Below are 934 nucleotides of genomic sequence, written 5' to 3' on the forward strand. Positions count from 1 at the left end.
TAGTGATTCATTATAAAAGATGAACTGTTTTCTTCCGTATTGCTGAACTGAACCAAATGTTCAAATAATCTATTTTATTCTGTTTTTAATTTATTGTTGTTTTGTCATTATAATGATTTTTTTTGTCATTGTAAAGCACATTCATAAATAATAACATAAAACTGCCTTTCTTTATTCTCAATCGGTCTTATTATTGTATTCTCTATTTAATATATTATTTTTTATATAAAATTATTTTTTTAATTATACATGACAAGAACAAGTTGGACCATATGACAATAAAAACTATCTGTAATATATAATATTTATTCTTATAGGTTATCAATACCTTAAATATATTGTTACATAATGTAAGTTATTATTTTTAGTAATTTTTTTATTAAATAGTTTTCGTCTTTATGTGTTTTTATTCGCGTTTTTTCGGTTTTTCTTGTAAAAAAAAATAAAGTTTCTCATAAACCGGAAGCGGAACAGAACCGGAAGCACGTGTCTCATACGTCACAGTTGGAAAACAAAAACAATCTTCGTCTTGCAACATCTCTGTTGTTGTTGTTGTTGTTGTTGTTGTGGTGTTTCACGTTGTTTGTTCGACGTGTTTGCTGCTTTAGAAAAACCTCCACATCGTCTCGACTTCATGGTGAGCTTTTATTTTGAAATGTCTGCAGCTAACAGGCGCTAGCAGCGGATGCTAACAGGAGCTAACAGTGTTGATAACGTGTGTTTGTGTTTGTGTTTGTGTTTGTGTCTCAGGTTGTCCTCCGGGTGAAGCTGTAGTTGACCGGTCTGTCTCAGGTTGTCCTCCGGTTCCGGGTGAAGCTGTAGTTGACCGGTAACGTCGCGGTAACGGTCGTTTTACCCGCCATGGCTCAGAGAGGAGTCAACAGTCTGCAGTTCAACCAGGAGCAGAGTGAGCTAACTGAGGCTAACTGAGGCT

The 934-nt window shown here is 34.8% G+C and overlaps 1 protein-coding gene across 1 annotated transcript in view; it reads left to right on the forward strand.

The window, feature by feature from the left end:
• Positions 1 to 473: 473 nt before the first annotated feature.
• wdr45 (WD repeat domain 45) overlaps positions 474 to 934 on the forward strand; it is a gene marked incomplete in the record, with an annotated part of 4,008 nt that continues 3,547 nt past the window's right edge. The window contains 2 exon segments of the mRNA XM_035667549.1: positions 474 to 637; positions 751 to 907. Of these exon segments, the coding sequence (XP_035523442.1) occupies positions 862 to 907 (46 nt within the window).

This window comes from Morone saxatilis, unplaced genomic scaffold, assembly GCF_004916995.1.
Source record: "Morone saxatilis isolate NCDOM2014 unplaced genomic scaffold, NCSU_SB_2.0 Contig21, whole genome shotgun sequence".
Classification (NCBI taxonomy): Eukaryota; Metazoa; Chordata; class Actinopteri; family Moronidae; genus Morone; species Morone saxatilis.